Genomic DNA, 1,448 nt, shown 5'->3' with positions numbered 1-1,448 from the left:
ATGTGTCTTCTTGTGTGCAGATGCGTGTGATCTCACACTGGACCCAAACACAGCACACACACGTCTCTCTCTGTCTGAGGGGAACAGAAAGGTGACGTGTGTGAAGCAGCAGCAGTCGTATCCTGATCATGCAGAGAGATTTGATGAATGGAAGCAGGTTGTGTGTAGAGAGAGTCTGACTGGACGCTGTTACTGGGAGGTTGAGTGGAGTGGGTGGGCTGTTATATCAGTGACATATAAAGGAATCAGGAGGAAAGGACGCAGTGATGACTGTGTGTTTGGATCTAATATAAAGTCCTGGAGTCTGAGCTGCTATAGTAACAGTTACACTGTCTGGCACAATAATAAGAGAACTGACATCTCTGCCCCCTCCAGCTCCAACAGAGTAGGAGTGTATCTGGACTGGCCCGCCGGCACTCTGTCCTTCTACAGCGTCTCCTCTCACACACACACACTCACACACTTACACACACTCCACTCCACATTCACTGAGCCCCTCTATGCAGGGTTTAGGGTTTATTATAACTCCTCAGTGTGTGTGTGTGAGCTAGAATAGCCTCCTGTGTCCTGGAGGAACACCTGAGTCTGCAGGGAAACACACAACTGGTGAACATCATACACACATGCCTGCTGAGTATAAAACACACACACACACACACACACACACACACACACACACACACACACACACACACACACACACACACACACACACACACACACACACAAAATACACCCCTATCTCTCACACACACTCCTCTACACACACAACTAGTGGACATCATAATACACACATTTCCTTACACATACACACACACCTCTCTCTTTCTCTCTGCCACATACACACACACCTCTGTCTCATCCACACACACTTTGCTCTTTCTCTCACACACACAAACACACACACACACACACACACACACACACACACACACAGACCTGTCACATACACACACATACACTTTGCTTTCTCTCACACACACACTCGCACTCTACACCTCTCTTGCACGTGCGCGCACACACACACACACACACACACACACACACACACACACACACACACACACACACACACACACACACACACACACAAAATACACCCCTATCTCTCACACACTCCTCTACACACACAACTAGTGGACATCATAATACACACATTTCCTTACACATACACACACACCTCTCTCTTTCTCTCTGCCACACACACACACACACACACACACACACACACCTCTGTCTCATACACACACACACTTTGCTCTTTCTCTCACACACACAAACACACTCTACACTTCTCTCTTCACACATGCGCACCACACACACACACACACACACTACACCCTTGTGTGTGTGTCTCTCTCTCTCACACACACAACACCTTTCTCTCTCTCTCTCTCTCTCTCTCTCTCTCACTCACTCACACACAAAATACCACAAAATACACCTGT

General features: G+C 47.7%; 1 protein-coding gene across 1 annotated transcript in view; it reads left to right on the top strand.

Moving 5' to 3' along the window:
* LOC118240917 (stonustoxin subunit beta-like) overlaps positions 1–544 on the top strand; it is a gene marked incomplete at its 3' end in the record, with an annotated part of 701 nt that extends 157 nt beyond the window's left edge. Inside the window, exon 2 of the mRNA XM_035523467.1 lies at positions 21–544. Within this exon, the coding sequence (XP_035379360.1) occupies positions 21–544 (524 nt within the window). The remainder of the gene's footprint in view (positions 1–20) is intronic.
* Between the last annotated feature and the right edge of the window lie 904 nt (positions 545–1,448).

Source organism: Electrophorus electricus, unplaced genomic scaffold (assembly GCF_013358815.1).
Source record: "Electrophorus electricus isolate fEleEle1 unplaced genomic scaffold, fEleEle1.pri scaffold_113_arrow_ctg1, whole genome shotgun sequence".
In the NCBI taxonomy this organism is placed as follows: Eukaryota; Metazoa; Chordata; class Actinopteri; order Gymnotiformes; family Gymnotidae; genus Electrophorus; species Electrophorus electricus.
This window is presented reverse-complemented; position numbering and strand designations above follow the sequence as displayed.